General features: G+C 37.5%; 1 protein-coding gene across 1 annotated transcript in view; it reads left to right on the forward strand.

The window, feature by feature from the left end:
• Positions 1 to 1,652: 1,652 nt before the first annotated feature.
• The window catches only part of ttn.2 (titin, tandem duplicate 2), a 159,728-nt gene continuing 143,042 nt past the window's right edge, over positions 1,653 to 18,338 (forward strand). Inside the window, exons 1-22 of the mRNA XM_052606767.1 lie at positions 1,653 to 1,851; positions 3,482 to 3,585; positions 4,190 to 4,393; positions 5,520 to 5,807; positions 5,897 to 5,985; positions 6,075 to 6,289; positions 7,346 to 7,601; positions 8,766 to 8,993; positions 9,109 to 9,192; positions 12,781 to 13,020; positions 13,313 to 13,378; positions 13,468 to 13,726; positions 13,998 to 14,046; positions 14,146 to 14,358; positions 14,436 to 14,578; positions 14,676 to 14,857; positions 14,981 to 15,211; positions 15,297 to 15,535; positions 15,648 to 15,889; positions 16,121 to 16,285; positions 16,376 to 16,544; positions 16,630 to 18,320. Coding sequence (XP_052462727.1) covers positions 3,495 to 3,585; positions 4,190 to 4,393; positions 5,520 to 5,807; positions 5,897 to 5,985; positions 6,075 to 6,289; positions 7,346 to 7,601; positions 8,766 to 8,993; positions 9,109 to 9,192; positions 12,781 to 13,020; positions 13,313 to 13,378; positions 13,468 to 13,726; positions 13,998 to 14,046; positions 14,146 to 14,358; positions 14,436 to 14,578; positions 14,676 to 14,857; positions 14,981 to 15,211; positions 15,297 to 15,535; positions 15,648 to 15,889; positions 16,121 to 16,285; positions 16,376 to 16,544; positions 16,630 to 18,320 — 5,344 coding nt within the window. The 5' untranslated portion in view covers positions 1,653 to 1,851; positions 3,482 to 3,494. The remainder of the gene's footprint in view (positions 1,852 to 3,481; positions 3,586 to 4,189; positions 4,394 to 5,519; positions 5,808 to 5,896; positions 5,986 to 6,074; positions 6,290 to 7,345; positions 7,602 to 8,765; positions 8,994 to 9,108; positions 9,193 to 12,780; positions 13,021 to 13,312; positions 13,379 to 13,467; positions 13,727 to 13,997; positions 14,047 to 14,145; positions 14,359 to 14,435; positions 14,579 to 14,675; positions 14,858 to 14,980; positions 15,212 to 15,296; positions 15,536 to 15,647; positions 15,890 to 16,120; positions 16,286 to 16,375; positions 16,545 to 16,629; positions 18,321 to 18,338) is intronic.

Below are 18,338 nucleotides of genomic sequence, written 5' to 3' on the forward strand. Positions count from 1 at the left end.
ATACAGCTGTCGCACAGACATGGGCCCTCTACTTTAATTTTACTTCTTATTGCTTTTCTTTCCCCACAGTAAGCAATAAAGCAGCTTTGGAAAACTGACACATGATTATTGAGGCTCAAGCTGGAGTATGACAACCCTTTTTGAATTATAAAGCTTTGTTAGACAGTTTTTGTTTGAGATAACGATGTCATCCTTCCTGCTTCGTCTTTTCAGTGCAGTAAATCATAATGTAACCTGATTTCTTCAGTGCACAGGGTCACTCCACACTTCCTCTCCTCCAGACCGGATGAGCAAAAAGTTTTAGTGGAAGAAGACTGCTAAAATGCTAAAATGCTCACCTCATCCTCAAATGCTGTGCAAGAAAGAATATAAGGTTGCAGCATGTGAGTCAAACAGCATACAAAGTCTGAAACCATAGCATTCTGCAATTGTTTCATTGTCACCATACCTTTGAAATGGACATAATAGAAGGAAGAAAATGTGTCCAATAGACACATTAAAATTAATTGTATATGTATGTTTTGACACAAGCCAAAACTATCATAAAGGCCACTGATTATGGAACATATAAGAAGGATCTGGAAAACACATTATCCCTTATCAGATGCTGTTTAGGGGAAAAACTTTGGATATCAGAGTTCACCGAGCCTGATCTTCACTTTCTTTGTTAATTATTCATAATTATTGTATCTGTAAAACTGTTGTTTCCTACTGATAACTTGGTATACATTGCCTCACAAAAGTATTCTGTATCCAATAGCAATAAATGTCATATACACATTCTGAACAAAAATAAACAACTTAAAAAGTTGTTATTCAGTGCTTGTTACCGAAAGTGGACACATTTTTCAAATTCATGAATCGTTACTATCATATAACTCCCACAAAATATTATCTTAATATATGTGTGCAAGTTTTTGTATAGTGAAGACCGTTTGAAGCTATAGAGATTATATATAAAAAAAAATAATAAAATAAAATTATAGTCATTGCTGTCACATTTTGTCATTCGATTGTTGTCTCACAAATGTCCTTGTCAATGCTATCACTAGTCATGCATTCCATTCTTTCATGTCACTGGCTATCTTTAACACCGTCTCTGTCAGTTTCTCTGTCAATTTTTGCAGCAAAACCAACTTGGTTCCACAATGATGGTGATATTAATATTTTATATCATCTTCTGTTTTTTAAAGCTTCAACAATCACTTTTTTTCCTCACTATACAGATAAAAGAAAGAAAAACAGATGGGTATACTGTTTATCGTTTACCTCGTACACCCAGAGTCTGAGTGACAGTGACAGCCCTTCTCCCCCATTTGGTTTTTCACTTCTTGAGGATCAACATGTTGTTCAGTGATTGATTAATTTATGAGATAAAGCAAGTGAAGATTTCTCTCTTTACGAGGGGCATTTTCCTGTTTCTTTAGGTGTGGGGGTTTCAGCCACCCTGTAATAATAGGTCCTGCGTTGTGTTAAATAAAGTGGGTGACAGGTGTGAGCTTGCATAAAATAGCTGCTACCTCCCATGATGCCTCATGGGGGATGGCCAATGGGGCGAGGCGATGTAGTGATGATGCTGATTAGCCAAGTGGTATATAAAGTAAAACCACCATGTTAACACTTCTGAGCAGTTGGAGCATTCCCAGCCTTGCCTCGGGTGTAGGGACTGCAAGGGAAAAAGCAAAACTACACGGATAAGACCCTGTGTAGTTTTGTTTTTTAGGGATAGTTCGAGGCTCAACCGTTCTCACACTGTGTTTTCTGGAATCACATCTGGATAAGGAATTTGTTTCAGAAGACAAAACCTTTTGGGATTCGTCCCTCCAATTCAAGGCACTCTTGTGGATACAAGTAAGTACGCTTTGTGCTCTTGTACCCATGTGCCAGTGCAATGCTTTCTAATGACGTTTTGTGTGTGTGTGTGTGTGTGTGTGTGTGTGCGTGCTTCTATAAAAAAATAAAAAGAGTGGTAGTTCCAAATTTGATGTGTACTTTGAGAGATTTAGTAGAATGTGACAGATTTTAAGCAATTACAATACATTTCAGACTTTAAGAGGTTTAATTTCTAAAGGTTATTAAATGTTACTGGTTTTAGTAAAGCCAAGAATAGCATGTGATAACATTAGAGGGGTGTCCTAGCTGGGCCATGATGTCTTTTTAAGGCAATCAGCAGCAGAGATATCAGTTGCACCTCCAGCTATGTGCCACATGGTGACTGTCAATCAAGCTTAGTACTGACTATTTTTAGACCATTCCTTTTGTGACACTAGGTTTCGTGTGCTTTGGACATTAATTGCAGTTTAAATGGATTTTCTTAATCAACTTAAAAGTTGATTTTTATAAAACTTCAGCCTTATTGTACTGAGGATCTTAAGTCTGTGATTTCTTGAAGTTGATATATGGGGTATTTGCTAACATCTACAAGAATGATATTGATTTTGATATTGATGAACTTCGTTGTACTTTTGTATTATTGATATGGAAAACCATTCACAGGATTCTATATATTGTTCATTTTTTTACAATTTAATAAATGATCATTTATTGATAATGATAATTATTCAGCTTGAAGTGTTAGTCTTGTTAAAAAGTCCAATAAAAGTACAGAGATGCTGTTGAGGTTGTATATTTCAAAGCAATGCTTTCATTTGAAGTTTTCATTTTTATGAATTTAACGATGTAAATTATATAAGGTATGTAGTATCAAACTATTTAATGATAGCTATCCAGGTAACTACCCTATTTATTATATACAAACAAAGCAGTACTTTTACATTAATATGATTACTTCCATATGGACTATATCTGAATTCAATTCAGTCACTGTTGTTCTATCTATTTTAGGTAAAGGTCATGCATTTTAGCAGTTCCTGTCAGCCATTTGCAAATTCTTATTACAGCCTATACAAGTTATCTTATTCAAATAACTTTTTTCTTCTTCTTCAGACAGTCAAAACTTGTGAATCTTAAATGCAGAGCATTTAAACCTTAAGTTTAAGATTATGTGATTATGTCGTATGTTTATGAATAACATCTTAATATTGCTTGGCAGAAGACTAGTTGTTTAATTCAGCATTGACAATGAGTCACAAGTTGAATTAAGATGCGTAAGCCACTGATTTCGATTAGTTTTTTCTAGTGACAAGATTTGATGATACAGGACTGTCTGACTTATGACTGGAGGGCTATTCTAAGTTATGTGTCATGCCAGAAAAAGATCTCAACAGGCACCAGTTGTTACTGTCATGTCCCATAAGCTGTCAGTTGATATGAGGCCCAAATGTTTGGCCTAACACTCAGTGGAGCTATTGAATCTCAAGTGACAGACCAGCTTCTACCAGGTTGTCAGGGATCAAACTAATGATTAGTCTGTTTAGATGAGGCTAAAAGTACTGTTAGATTATTTTTGAATTAAGACATTATAGGAAAAAAAAAATTGCAAGGTATATGCCATAATTATAATTTTATTCTCTTCCTTTAGGGTGCCTTCCACCATGTCAACACAAGCACCAACATTTACACAGCCGCTTCAGAGCGTTGTGGCACTTGAGGGTAGTGCTGCAACGTTCGAAGCTCAAGTTAGTGGTAAGAATGTTTCCCACTTTGCCATTCCATTGCTGATATGTGGTCTTCTTTACTCTTTTACACCTGAGTGTACAACATGTGAAATAAGTTAAAGGAATGTTTGTATTTACACAATGCTGCAGATTTACATGACATGGCATTTAATGAGTTTATCTGAATTTGGTCTTTCCAAAGGGGTTTGCAGAAGCACCGAAGGGGATTCAGCCATTATTGTTTGATCTCAGACTATTTCATAAATTACTTTTATTTATAAATAAATTAAAGCAAAAAAATATATAAAATGCATAAAAAACCATTCCTAAAATAGCTAAAGTTTAGCTGAATGTGTCACTGTCCCTCGCACAGATAAAATGCAGTAAATTATATATTTCAATGTGCAATGTTTCATCATCATAATAAAGCTGGGTAATAAATCCATTATTATGATAATACTGTATATGCATGTTCAGTTCAGAATTCAAACGAAACACTAGATACAATACATTATGCAACAGGGGCCTCCAGCTCCATCTTTCTATTCACCAAAAGGACATGAATTGTGACTATGGATTAAGAAATGTATGTGTCAAAGCCTAGATAAAATATTTGATAATATAATCCACAGGTAATCCAGTTCCAGAGGTGAGCTGGTTTCGTGATGGCCAGGTTCTTACTGCTGCCGCTCTGCCCGGCGCTCAGATCTCGTTCAGCGATGGCCGCGCTGTTCTGATGATCCCCGCTGTGACAGCCGCACACAGTGGAAGATTTTCTGTGAGAGCCACCAATGGTGCTGGACAAGCCACTAGCACTGCTGAACTACTGGTTACAGGTAACATCACAACATAACATGCAACTTGATTTTAGCAATTGTCATTAGAGAGAAAAAAAAAACCTTTAAACATGTTTACACTCATTTTTTTCCTATAGTAATTTTCCTGCCAGAATACTATAAAATTTTGTGCTACTGCACTCAATGGTTACTCTGCCTTGCTGGATAATGACTGAAGTGATTGCAGTTTAATTTGTATATCAGTTTTCTACTGAGAGTCATGAATTCCCCATCTGCATTCTGGTGCTTTTGAGTAGAGCTACAGTAAGCAAATAGGTGGATTAACTGCTAGGCTCATAAACTTAATGACTGTTACTTGTTATAGAAAGTGGTAAAGATCTCCAGTGATACTGTTAAGTGACGCATCCAGGCTGTCATTGATAGGGGAATTTATGGAAAGGATTGTGTGTCACCTTTTACATAGAAATATGGGGGCTTTTGTGGGAACTGACCCCTTTAATAAAGCCTTGAACCCCAGCCCCTTACCCAGAAAGCCAAAAGCAAAAGGCTTTCGGGTCTCAAAAGCATTTTCATTTACAAGTATATACAACGTTTTTAAACATCATTTTAGTTTAGAGATTAGTTTTTTAAGTTTAATAAGTTGATTTTATTTGAATGCCGTGTTGCTGTCGATTTGAAAGTTATGATTATAAACAGTTGATAATCATACACATGATGTCATTGCTTAAAATATTACGGTATACAGTAATCTCGACCATCAGACAAGAATTTATCAGTATTTAATTGGGGTACAGTACATCTGTTAAATATATCTACTGCCATTATTTATGACTTAATTCTTTGTTAGAATAATCTGCATGTAACCTTTGTAATTTGGGTAATTTCAGTCTTCTACAAATACATTACCTGTGCTAATAGTGCTATCTTTTTTTTGAGAAAGTTGGTATTTAACTTTTATCATATCCATCTGAATTTACAAATTTTAAGTGTCTTGCAAGCACTGATATTTTTTCAGGAAATGAAAATCCTCTTTTAAAAATAATTTTAAAGGGCACATTTATATTGCACATGCAAGGCAAGGTTTATTTTATCCTATAAAATAGAATGTTTGAAACTGTTGTGTTGAATTTCAGAAAAATGACTTTAACCATCAATTCACTTCCAGCTGAAACTGCACCACCAAACTTCATTCAGAGATTACAGAGTATGACTGTGAGACAAGGAAGCCAAGTGAGACTGGATGTTCGAGTTACAGGAATCCCTGCACCTGTGGTCAAGTTCTACAGAGAGGGCGCTGAGATTCAGAGCTCTGCTGACTTTCAGATTGTTCAAGACGGAGACCTTTACAGTTTGTTGATTGCCGAGGCCTTCCCAGAAGATTCTGGAACTTATTCTGTCAGTGCTTCTAACAGCAGCGGACGTGCGACTTCAACTGCTGAGTTGCTTGTTCAGGGTGAGATTTTTAGCTGGTGAAAATTTGTTGCATGCATTTTTACTTTTTATGAAAAATGCCTGGACAAGATTTTCAATCTTAATTCACAGGCGAAGAAGAAGCTGTACCTGCGAAGAAGCCAAAAACGATTATTTCAGCCTCTCAGATTTCACAGACCCGTCAGACTAGAGTGGAGAAGGTGAGTGACATACCCAACATTTAATAAGCCTCAGCACAAGTCTCATTAACCCTTTAAATCAATGTGTAAATGTTTTTTTTTTCTAACAGAAGATGGAGGCTCATTATGAGGCCACAGCCATGATGCACATGCAAGTAGAGGGTGGGGTTGTGACCCAAAAGCTGGCACATAAGACTCCACCCCGTGTGCCGCCTAAACCAACCTCCAAATCCCCCCCTTCACAAGTGACTAAAGTGTCAGCTGCCCGCCAACAGTCTCCCTCTCCTGTGAGGCATGTTAAGGGCCCGACACCCACTCCTGTCAGGTAATGTGTCTAAAGTTTCCAGATTTACATTTAAGACAATTCATGTAATACATTTTATTGGCCTATAAACCTATGTTGATTTGATGATGGTTTTTAAGTAATAACATCATTAAAATAGCAACTTCATATGAATACACTTTATACTTGAGACTTTTTGCTCATTACAAAAGGTTTATACATGAAGAAAAAAAAAATAGCACTTTTGAGAAATATGTGTACATATATATGTGTGCATAGTTAAATGATATGCATGCACTTTCTATCTTATGAAGATGTCAGAATATCAGTGAGTGACAGAAAAAGCCGTTTTATTTTACATGGAGCAAATCGCCCCCTTATGGGGGCTGCCATGTTGACATCATATGACCAACTTGTTGTCTGGTTGTTTAATTTTATTACAATCATTACTAATTACTACTACTGCTTCTACTAATTAATACATTGCTAACATATAATAATTAATAAATGTTTATTATTTCAAGATGCAAGTTTTAAATTTATATATTAAAATGAAAATGAATATCATATTTTATGTCCTGTAACTTATCATTTGTTTTAGGCTTTTCATTTTTAACATTTCTAACTACTCCAGTTAAATTTATAGATCTCCTGCAGTATGACAAATTAAATTTCTCATACTAATTATATATGTAGTCTTCCAGGTAATGTTTACATACAGTCTTCAAGGGATAATTCACCCAAAAAGGAATTAATTACTCAACCTCGTTTCTTTCTGAACCTGTAAGACCTTTGTTCATCTTCAGAACACAAATTAAGATATTTTTAATGAAAACCGAGAGCTTTCTGACCCTGCATAGACAGCAAGGAAACTACAACGTTGGACAACGTGAGGATAAGTAATTAATGACAGAATTCTCATTTTTGGGTAAATTATCCCTTTCATGTTTATTATAAATAATCATACAAAATGGTGTGTTTTTTTCATGAATGCTTTTAAATGGGAATAAGTTGTATATAATTGCCCAACACTCATAAATGCTATGGCTACAATTTGTGATTTAGCTTCTCATAACATGATTTTCCATTTCATTTCAGAGCTGTGTCTCCATCTACCAGACTGTCTGTTTCCCCAATCAGACCAGTCAAATCCCCTGTGATGACCCGCAAACAGGTCACACAGGCCTCTGAGGTCCTGCCCCCGTGGAAACAGGCAGGATATTTATCAGAAGCCAGCTATACCCGCATGATTGCTGGAGCAAAACAAGTCCAAACAACCTCTACCCGCGTCCAAATGGAACAGCACTGGGAAGGATCTGTTGCTTTTCAGCAACAAGTTGGTGCTGTCCAAGAGGTAAATAATTTCCCATTAGGCAAATTTGCTTTTGATCTTTCTACATGTTACAAAGGACTTATTCAGTGGTGCCACCATTCAGGTTTATCTCATGTAAATGTTTATTATCAGTGAAAATGCTTGTATTGCACTCTAATGACATCTTGCTATTGCAATTCCACTTGCATGTAAAAAAGGAGCAGCAAAACATGGATGAGAAAAGTATTGCTGCTGCCACTGTGGTGGCGGCAGTGGACCAGGCTCGTAGTCGTGGGCCGCTCAGTTGCTCTCTAGAACAGCCCAGTGTTGAACCTGGCATAACTTCAGAACACATTACATCTCAAAATGATCAGGTAGTTTGATAGTGCTGTGGTCATCTCCTATCTAAATCTCATTCTTCCATTTTATTCCCCCACTGACTCCACAAAGATTTTTATAGGATTACAATAACAGATTTTAGTAGCTCATTTTTTCCCCAGCCACTACTTACCTACCTTTCCAAATGTGAACCATTTTTGTACATTAAGACAACCATTTAGATATTTCTTTCCACATGTTCATAGATATCATGCAAGGAAATCCAAGAGGAATCCTTCACAACTGTAACAACTCATAAAATCAATATTGATGTTTCAACCACTAGTGAGAGATCCTTGGAAGAGGTCTCATCAACTGCAGAGGTAGAATCTAGGAGAATAATATTTCAATTGGCCACACTTCTAATGCCTTCTATCCTGTTTTCCATTCACTTCACTTTGTTTTTCAGAAAGCACCTTATATTTATTATGTTTAAGGGCAACATTTGAAAGGTTGCATTTGAAGTCATGGATAGGTTGAGTGATTGATCCTATTTACCTTATGAGAAAGCTTTGTCTTCTCTAATTATTTTTAAAGCACTGAAAGTTTTTTTAAATGCATAAAAACACCTAACAGGAATATAAATGTTATTCTTTGGGTGGATTTTAAATTTTAATGTAATCTATGAAAATGTTCCCCTTGAATCGATGGATCTCTTTTTCAGCACTTTTCAACGCTAACATTTAGTAGATAATTCCACTGGATGATGTATTTTCCAGCTTTCGTTCCATGCTTTTGTTTTCAGGGTTCAAGCTGTGTATTTTTAGATGAGAATGGTTTCTGCCTATACATGTGTTTTAGATATTGATCAGTGATTGCTCTTGCCAGGGTGATGGGAAAAAAGCAGGAGCCGTGGCCACTGTGCTTGCTGCTGTTGATCTTGCACGTATACGAAAGCCCACGCATGCTGAAGGGGCTCAGTTGGAAGAAGAGGCTGACATAAGACATCAAGAAATGCTAGCAACTAAGCAACAGGTCACAAGTAAAAAGGAGCTGTTGCTTATTCCCACTGAAATGCCAACTTCTACTACTGAGAAGAGTGTACATGTCACCCAGGTTAGAATAACTTAACAGAACCTGAAACGTGAAAATATAATTTTAGTGTATTTGCATTCAAATATCCTCTGTTGATTTGTAATAGATTCAAAGAACTACTGAGGTTAGCTCCAAGGTGGAGACTGACATTGCACCATCCCCAGTTCCACATTTCACAGTATCAAAAGTTACTGTACCAAAACCAGATCATAGCTATGAGGTAAGATTTGGTGATTACAGGCAAGCAGTGAAATCCCCCTTTCTCTAATTTACAAATTTTTAGATGATAGAACATAAACAAATTTGCATAAACCACATGAAATAAATCTGAAATTTGCTTTCATTCAGTTTAAATCTTAAAATAAAATATCTTGAAATCCTGCTTGCCTGAAACACGGTTTTTAGAATTCAACAGTAGATTTAAGCAGTCGGTTCCAAAAGTCTGAGACCACTATGAAAATTTGGGATATTAGTAATTTTATCACAGTTTAAAGGATTAGTTGACCTCTGAATTAAAAATTCTCACCCCCATGTCATCCAACATGGTCATGTCTTTCTTTCTTCAGGTAAAAGAAATTAAGTTTTTATTATTATTATATATTTTTTTCTTTTTTTTTTTTTTTTTGAGGAAAACATTCCAGGGTTTTTCTCTGCATAGTGGAATAATGTGGGGTTCACTGGGTGGAAGGTCCAAATCACAGCTTCAGTGTAGCTTCAAAGCGTTCTACACTATCCCAGACGAGGAATAAGGGTCTTATTTTTCTAAAAATGTCTGTCATATGCACATAAACTGACAGTAACCACTTATAAGCTTACTACAAAAAACTGAAACTTAATTTTCTGTAAAGTTGCTTTGCAATGATTTGTATCGTAAAAAGCACTATACACATAAATTTAATTATTTAGCAAAAATAATAATAATAAATGAATAAAAACCTTCAAAAAAAGAAAAAAAAGAAAGAAAATTCAAATTTATATATACAAATATTTATATATTTGTAACCCCAAATGCTGGTCTTGTCTAGCTCTGCGTGAACTGTGCATTAATAGGGTATATTGAAAAACTCACAACTCATTTTCTCCTCCAACTTAAAATTGTTCTACATCGGAGTTTTACAGTTTTTAATAAAGAGCGTTTGAAATTCTTTGTATCTTCTGTTTTAAACACTGGGTCGGTACTTATGCAGCGATGTAGGACGATTTTGAAGTTCGCGGCGAAAATGAGTTGGGAGTTTTTTTATATTCCCTAACTGTTTCGAACGGAACTGCACAGAGTACGCACGCGCGAAACTTTAGTTACGGGCCGTTTACATATGGCGCCTAAAAACGCGTGGAAAACGCTAGGCGTACCGCTTTCCTCTCCCCTATCGGGCAGTTGTGCTGTTGTTGCTGAGCAACCATGACCTGCTTTCTACATGAAGATGCGGAAATTTAAGCAAAGGATAAATGGATTTGCAGCATTAAAAATCGCTTGCAGTCGCTCTGCTACTAAATTTATTTCAAAATGGCAATCCATATATAGCTATGGTCAGCTGTTCCTTCATCTTGGCTGAGCTTTTAAAGTTGTTACCGAAAAGGATGAAGCTGATTGGTTGGTTCTTGTCACATGACCCTCAGTGCGCACGGCATTCTGAAAAGAACCGCGTCGCTTCCATTATGAGCGCCTAAATTGTAAATAACGAAGTTGAGCGCGCAAAAAAACGCGATATGTGAACCGCCCATAGGACAAGCCTTTGAGGTTAAAAAATATATAATTGTAATTATTTTTTAGAAAGTGACCAGTCGTTTCGTGAGATAAGAGACTTATTCCTGTCTGGGATAGTGTAGAACACTATGAGGCTGCACTAAAGCTGTAATTTGTACCTTCCACCCAGTGATCCCCTCTGAAGTCCACTATATATATATATAAAAACTGGAATGTTTTCATCAAAAAAACTTTCAACTGAAGAAAGAAAGACATGAACATCTTGTATGACATGGGGGTGAGTAAATAATTCAGACGTGAACTAATTATTTAAGGATTTTGGAATATTTTTCACTTTTAGCTATGTATTAGGTCAAATAAACATAATTTAATCCATTTATGCTTTTCATACTGTTGGAGTTCATGCAGCTTGACTGGGAGACATACCAAATACTTTTGAGAATTAAAGTACATGTAAGTTTTGTATTTAATTATATTCAATGCAAAATAAGTGCATTTTCACTAGTGGTCTCAGAATTTTTGGCGTCATTTTATGTTTTAGATTTTATTTTAACATTTTAGCACTACCCTTTAACAAGTGCCGCCAATAGAGCTCGGGCGTAGACGTCATGGAATGGTGCATTGTGGGTAACGGCGGCCATTTTAGAGGTATCGCAAAGCAGGTTTGTAATAAGATAATAGCCAGTATCCAGAAAAAGTTATAGAACGTGACAAAAAAAGTTGCCTATACCTATACGGACAAACTTAATAATGAAGCCAAACAACGCTACTTAAAAAAAAAAAAAGAGGTTGTAGGCGGAATCGATCCCTATGAACACATGAAAGTTTACCAAGCCTCAGTTTCCCTGATAATTTATCCTACCGGGTCTGTGGAGTGAGCGCTTACACCTCCGATCAATTTAAAAATGTCACTTTCACTTTTCAAAAAGTCACTGGAGGCTCACCTGCAGATCATAAATGGATCTGCAAATTAAACGTGGAGAAAACAATCTTTTTCACTAAGGAAATGTTAACATTAACCAAGCATCAGTGGTGACACACACACACACACACACTTATCAGATTCTGCGAGCTATGAAGCTTGTCTATGCGGGTTTGTTACACTTCAGGAGTAATTACTCACCTATCATACTTGCAAAAATCCACTGTTTTCCTCTGGTAGTTCTGTAATCCGGTATAATATTGACGAACATTCACCTCAGACACAACCCACCATTCACCAAAACAAGACGCTTAACTTCCTATTTTGAAGTTCGTTCCAGTTTTTTATTTTTTTTTAAACAAGTTGTTCAAATTTGTTAAATACAGTCAGCACAAAAATATCAAAAAGCAAATTAAGTTCAGGATTGGGTCAAAAGAAAATGTTTAAACAAAAAATACAGACACTAAACTGACTCCCTTACTGGCCAAAAACTAGAGAAAACGTAATGTGTTTGTGTGTGTGTATGTGAGAGAGAGAGAGAGACCATACACAACATGTCTCACCATAACTATGTATTATAATATTATCGAAGGTGATGGTTTCCCTCCGTACAGTGGTGACCCAAGCCATCTGACGCCTCTTGGTGATTTCAGACACCTTGTGTTTTTTTTCCAAGTAGGAAAATGTTGAAAACTAATATGATTCACGAGGCGTTTGCCCTGTCGATCATGAAACCGATTACAGCAGGTCACAATACAGCAATACTGAACCATTTTCCAAAAAATAATCAAAATTAATGACCAAATGACCAACGTTACCTAATGCCTACTATACAGTACATCTACTTCTGTACCGCGATTCCCACAATGCATTGCGACGTGACGCAACGATCCCGACCTCTATTCAGACCAATCTAAAAAACAGAACACCCTCAGTACCTCACATTTAAGCTTCATAATAACTCTCACCATAACGTCCACCCATTAGTTTCTCCATCAACTTTTTATTAAACCATCAAGTTTTTAATCCATCAAGTATGAGTTATCTGAAATTCCTAACAAATTAATTTTTCCTACCATCCTTCTAAAAAGGTTCCGTGACTCTTCACATCTGTGTGGCTAAACAAAAGTGATTGTTTTTGTGGTATTCTGTGGTAATGTTGCTCTTCTTGGGTTGGTCAGGTTTCAATAGCAGGTTCTGCTATTGCCACACTACAAAAAGAGTTAACCTCAACAACAGCAGCTCAAAAGATCATCAAGCCTGTCAAGCCTCCAACACATAAGATTGTGGAGACTCGTGTGACCCCAGAGCCGACTCCTCCTCCTTTTAGAGAAACTGCAGAGAGATATCAGGCTCATTTTGAAACAGAGTTACACAGAAAGATAGGTGTTTCATATGCCGGGGAAGAATGGGACACAAAGGTTTGTAGTTTGGCGTGATTTCCACTAGTAAAGCTAACATTTGGCTTAATATCACTCGTTATTCTTCACGTCTTGTGTTGTATTATCACTTACTGAAAGATTCCCCAAGGCCTAACCATTTTCCTTACAGATCTCATCTGATATACAGAGGATTCCTTCTCATCACCTCCTCCTAATCTTTATCAGATTAAAAAAAATCAAGCTCTTTCTTTTTAACATATTTTGCGCCAATTTGCTAACGAAAAAAACTGTGTGCCAGAGTCACTTGGTAAATGTTGAATTTTCCCTGCAGGTTGTTGAGACTGCAGCGATCCCATCAGCTATCAAAGAGCCTGTAGTGCCCCCTACGTTGATAGCAGTAAGTGTTTTATTAGCATTTTAATTAATTTCAGATTTTAAGAATGCCTTGAAAAATCACTAAATACTAATTGGTGTCTTGTTCATTAGGGTTTGAAGAATGTGACTGTCACAGAGGGAGAGTCTATCACTCTGGAGTGCCAGATTTCAGGCCACCCCACCCCAGCCATTATGTGGTTCAGAGAGGATTACAGAATTGAGCACTCCATTGACTTCCAGATCACTTATGAAAACAGCTATGCCCGCTTGGTAATTCGTGAGGCCTTTGCTGAAGACAGTGGCCGCTTCACTTGCACTGCTACCAGTGAGGCTGGAACTATCAGCACCTCATGTTACCTGCTTGTCAAAGGTAAACCTTGAAATTATTTTATATCTTCATATTAAATGTATTATTTATTGTATGTATATTTTGTTTATTTACATAGATATTTACTTACTTTTCATAGAATTGGGGTTTAGATGACATAGTGTGCTATTAGTTTTCTATATTTTACATACTATTCAAATCTTTTAATAAAAGACTGAATAAACAAACAAAAAAGTAAAGGATATTCCTCCATACCGTAACCATTTTTTTAAACAACAAAAAACATAATTTTTTTTATTTTTATTTTTTACAGTGTCTGAGGAGATTGAGAGCAGAGAGGACATTACTGTCCAGGAGAAACAGTAAGTTACAATGGCAAGAGCAAGGACTTTTGGATCTTAACTAGGGAAAAAAAAAGTAGAGCTGATTTTTGAAATTATTTTGTGTGTGTTTTTAACAAGGACTGTCATTGAAGCCAAAGAAGAGACCATTTCTGAAATAAGTGCGGTCTCTGTGGAAACTGGAGCACCTGCTGCTCCTTTCTTTGTGAAGAAGCCAGTGGTTCAGAAGCTGGTCGAGGGGGGCAGTGTTGTCTTTGAGTGCAAGATCGGAGGAAGCCCTAAGCCACATATTTACTGGAAGAAGAGTGGAGTTCCACTCACTACTGGATACAGGTATAGATTACAGTTTGAATCTGGTTGGGCTCTGCACAGTAAAACAGAAAGCTAATACTTTTCTTGTAATTTAACAGATATAGAGTTAGCTATAACAAGGATACAGGGGAATGTAAGTTGGAAATTTCTATGACATTTGCTGATGATGCTGGAGAGTACACCATCTTTGCCAAGAATCAGCATGGAGAGGTGTCTGCTTCCACGAGCCTTCTTGAAGAAGGTTAGTTGTGAATAAAGTAATTGTTAACTGTGATTTGTATTTTTTTTTTAAATAACGTTTTGCACAGAAGAATCAACATGCCATTATGATTTTACAGAGGAGTATGAAGCCTATATGAAGAAACTGGAAGTGACATATGTAACGGAAGTGACGACAATGGTGCAGGAGCCCAAAGTGGCAGATGTGCCCCCAGTAATTGTAAGCGAATATGAAAAAGAGATGATGCAGAGGAGGATGGCTCAGCAAACACAGATGATGCAGTCCTTCATCTCAGAGACGGTAATGAATTTATAAGGGAAAAGTTATTTGAATCGTTTTTTTAATGTAAAGTAAAAAAAAAAAAAAAAATCACTTAAATTACATATGATTTTCATATATTTATATACATTTTGTTATTTTCAGGAATTTCAAATATCTGCAATTGAACGAAAAATAATCCAAGAGATTGAAATCCGCATCCTTAAAATAACTTACCGAGAACTGGTGATTGAGGATGGTGAGGAGATGGTCATCAATGTTGCTGAGCATGAGGCTGTCGGATCCTCATTTAGCACTCCAGTCAAAAGCTACAGAATTCTGGAAGGAATGGGTGTTACTTTCCATTGCAAGATGGAAGGAACACCATTACCAAAGGTAAGGGTACTAATTCTATTGATAAACGCTATTCTCATCATAGCACAGGATATATGCGTAATTTTACGTCATTTGTGTTAAATAGATTGCCTGGTATAAAGATGGTAAGCGCATTAAGCATGGAGGCCGCTATCAGATGGAGGTTCTACAAGATGGTAGAGCTAGTCTTCGCCTACCTGTGGTGTTGCCAGAAGATGAGGGCATCTATACTGCATTTGCTAGCAATATGAAGGGTAATGCTGTCAGTTCTGGAAAGCTCTATGTGGAGTCCACAGCAGCTGCTCAGCCTTACTACCCACAGGCCGAAGCTGTGAGGAGAGTCCAGTGAGTTGCCTTTGCCTTACTAAGCTTCATCTGTATTCACTTTGGTATGACTAGATATAATTGTCCACATGACTAGATATAATTGTCCAAATTTAAACTTCTTATGTTTTAGGTCTACATCTCCAATGTCTGCTCGCTCAACTAGTTACTCTCCTGGCCGTTCCCCTGCTCGCTCTGTTAGCCGTTCTCCTGCTCGAAGACTTGATGACACTGATGAGAGTCAACTGGAGAGGCTATATAAGCCTGTCTTTGTACAGAAGCCATCGTCCTTCAGGTGTTCTGAAGGACAGACTGCAAGGTTTGACTTAAAAGTAGTTGGAAGACCTATGCCCGACACTTACTGGTTCCACAGTGGTAAGTGTTTTTTTAAACTACAGTACTGTACAGTAATTTTTTGTTATTATTATTACTTTTATTGCGCAAGCATATGTTATTTTGGTCAAAATTGATAGTAACAACATTTCTAAAATAAAAATAAAAGTATTTGAAATAAAATGTGAAGTTTTTGCCTGCTTGTTTGATTTATTTCATGCTTGTTGAAAATAGAACAAAAACATTTATTGTTTTTAATTATCTTTACCAAAGGACAACAAGTGGTCAATGACTACACCCACAAGATTGTGGTAAAGGAGGATGGTACTCAGTCAATGATTGTGGTTCCTGCCATGCCTCAGGACTCCGGAGAGTGGACGGTTGTTGCTCAGAACAGAGCTGGAAAGACTTCCGTATCTATGACTCTCACTGTGGACGGTAAACCATTTGTTTTTTATCTAAAAACTATGTAAGGTCTAGATTTGGTGATGTGGGACATTGTGTAAACTCATGGCTTATATATTATAGCAAAGGAAAATTTGGTCCGACCCCAGTTCATTGAAAAGCTAAAGAATATCAGTGTTAAGGAAGGAAGTTTGGTTGAGTTGGCAGTAAAAGCCATTGGAAACCCCCTCCCTGACATCGTCTGGCTGAAGAACAGTGACATCATCTCTCCTCATAAATACCCTCACATCAAGTAAGTGAATTTCTTCACAAATTATCGTTTAATTATGCTCTGTCTGTATTACTAATCTATGTTAAATACAAAATTTGCATTGCAGAATTGAGGGTACCAAAGGACAGGCACATTTCCAGATTCCTCAGACTGCTGGCTCTGACAGTGCATGGTACACAGCCACAGCCATTAACAAAGCTGGCAGAGATACCACTCGCTGCAGAGTTAATGTAGAGGTTGAGTTCACCGAACCTGAACCAGAAAGAAGACTCATCATTCCCAAAGGGACATATAAGGCTAAGGATGTTGCTCCACCAGAAATTGAACCGCTGCATCTTCGCTATGGTCAGGAACAGTGGGAAGAGGGTGACCTCTATGACAAGGAAAAGCAACAGAAGCCACATTTTAAAAAGAAGCTTACTTCAGTCAGGATGAAGCGATTTGGACCTGCACATTTTGAGTGCAGACTGACTCCTATTGGTGACCCAAATATGGTTGTTGAGTGGCTGCATGATGGCAAGCCACTGGAAGCTGCTAACAGACTGCGTATGATCAATGAGTTTGGCTATTGCAGCCTTGATTATGAAGTTGCTTATTCCAGAGATAGTGGCGTCATTACTTGCAGAGCTACCAACAAATTTGGTGCTGACCAGACCTCGGCTACACTAATTGTGAAGGATGAAAAGGGTCTAGTGGAGGAAAGTCAGTTGCCAGAAGGTAAAATGCAGAGAATGGATGAAATGGAGCGGATTGCCCATGAGGGCGCACCCTCAGGAGTAACTGGAGATGACATGACAGAGAAATTCAAACCAGAGATTGTCTTGCTTCCAGAACCCATAAAAGTATTCGAGAGCGAAACAGCTAAATATCGTTGTAGAGTGACTGGTTACCCCACTCCCAAAGTCAACTGGTACCTAAATGGACAGCTCATTCGAAAGAGCAAACGATTTAGACTGCACTATGATGGCATTCACTATTTGGAAATCACTGACTGTAAGTCGTATGATTCTGGAGAAGTCAAAGTGTTGGCTGAGAACCCAGAGGGTACAGCTGAGCACACTGTCAAGCTTGAAATCCAACAGAAGGAAGACTTCCGGGCAATTTTGCGCCGTGCTCCTGAGAAGGCTCCTGAGGTATCTGGCCCCGAACCTGGCAGAGTATCTTTCGATGTTGTGAAGGTAGATAAACCCACAGATGCTTCACAAGCAAAAGAAGTTGTCAGACTGAGAAAGGCTGAGAGAGTTGTTCATGAAAAATCCACAGAAGAGACAGAAGAGTTGCGAAGCAAATTTAAACGAAGGACTGAAGAGGGCTATTATGAAGCCATATCCTCTGTTGAGATGAAGTCTCGCAGAAAGGATGAATCATATGAAGGAATGCTAAAGAAGAGAAAAGAAGAACTTCTACACTGGACCAAAGAGTTGACTGAGGCAGAAAAGAAGAAAGAGGAGGAGGAAGGCAAACTTAAAATTCCTACTATCAGACCTGAGAAAATTACACTTTCTCCCAGCATGGAGGCTCCAAAGATCTTGGAAAGAATTCAGAGCCAGACAGTGTCTCTGTCTGATGAAGTTCGTTTCCGTTGTAGGGTTGTTGGTAAACCAGAACCAGAATGCCAGTGGTTCAAAAATGGCATTTTACTTGAGAAGTCAGATCACATTTATTGGTATTGGCCCGAAGACCATGTCTGTGAATTAGTGTTCAGAGATGTCTCAGCTGAGGACTCTGCTAGTATCATGGTCAAAGCCATTAACATTGCTGGTGAGGCCTCCAGTCACGCTTTCTTGTTGGTGCAAGGTATGTATATTCACTTAC

The sequence above is a fragment of the Carassius gibelio genome, chromosome A9 (assembly GCF_023724105.1).
Source record: "Carassius gibelio isolate Cgi1373 ecotype wild population from Czech Republic chromosome A9, carGib1.2-hapl.c, whole genome shotgun sequence".
NCBI lineage: Eukaryota > Metazoa > Chordata > Actinopteri > Cypriniformes > Cyprinidae > Carassius > Carassius gibelio.